This window comes from Perkinsus marinus (genome assembly GCF_000006405.1).
Source record: "Perkinsus marinus ATCC 50983 genomic scaffold scf_1104296968638, whole genome shotgun sequence".
In the NCBI taxonomy this organism is placed as follows: Eukaryota; Perkinsozoa; order Perkinsida; family Perkinsidae; genus Perkinsus; species Perkinsus marinus.
In genome coordinates this window covers 171-1,116 of record NW_003203098.1, presented here as the reverse complement: position 1 = coordinate 1,116, position 946 = coordinate 171, and the positions used below count along the sequence as shown (strand labels likewise).

General features: G+C 45.9%; 1 protein-coding gene across 1 annotated transcript; it reads right to left on the bottom strand.

Annotated features, from left to right (window-relative positions):
• Window positions 1-272: 272 nt before the first annotated feature.
• Window positions 273-638, bottom strand: Pmar_PMAR010772 (histone H3, putative; the record flags this gene model as incomplete). The annotated part of the gene is made up of 1 exon (XM_002768346.1): window positions 273-638. A coding segment is annotated over one exon (366 nt), but the record flags the coding sequence as incomplete, so codon positions are not given.
• Between the last annotated feature and the right edge of the window lie 308 nt (window positions 639-946).

Below are 946 nucleotides of genomic sequence, written 5' to 3'. Positions count from 1 at the left end.
CCAGCTTTGCCACGACCTCCTTTACCCTTTCCGGACATGGTTTTACTATCAAGGATTTAGTTTAAACGGATGATGGTCAGAGTTATGCACCACTGGTTGATGTGATATCGTACGCGATCTGATGGAAAAAACGTTAAATGTTTACGAACCGATGAATGGCGATTTCTAATTTTCGCCTTAAAATTACACCTATTTTTATGGAAGTTCGAATATTTAGATGGCGTTGAATAACGCCTTGTAATGCATGTTAGACTCAATAGACTTCTGATAGCTTACGATCTCTCGCCACGGATCCTCCTGGCGAGCTGCATATCCTTAGGCATGATAGTTACACGCTTAGCATGGATGGCACAGAGGTTGGTATCTTCGAAGAGACCCACAAGATAGGCTTCGGCAGCCTCTTGTAGAGCCATTACGGCGCTACTCTGAAACCTCAGATCAGTCTTGAAGTCTTGGGCGACTTCACGGACAAGCCTCTGAAATGGTAGCTTGCGAATAAGAAGGTCAGTGCTCTTCTGATATCGCCTAATTTCGCGAAGAGCAACTGTGCCAGGGCGATATCTATGAGGCTTCTTGATGCCGCCAGTGCTTGGAGTGGACTTGCGAGCTGCCTTGGAAGCGAGCTGCTTGCGAGGAGCCTTGCCACCGGCTTAGTTCTAGCCATTACGAAGATTACTCGGGTACGATGAAGATAAAGTAAGTGCAAGCTCAGGGGCTGCCATTTTTCTGCGCAAGAACTGATGGAAAGATCGTCAAATAACAAACTGGGCATTGTAGTATCAGATTATTGAGTATGAAGATATACCTGATCTGCATTCGAGCCCCTCACGCCCTTACTACTCTCTCCCCCGCAGTTCTGATATTACGGCTGAATTGAGAATAGTAGATTCGGCATCGCTAAAAGTGAAGTCAGAATCACATAGTTGTAGGGGTCGATTACGATAGA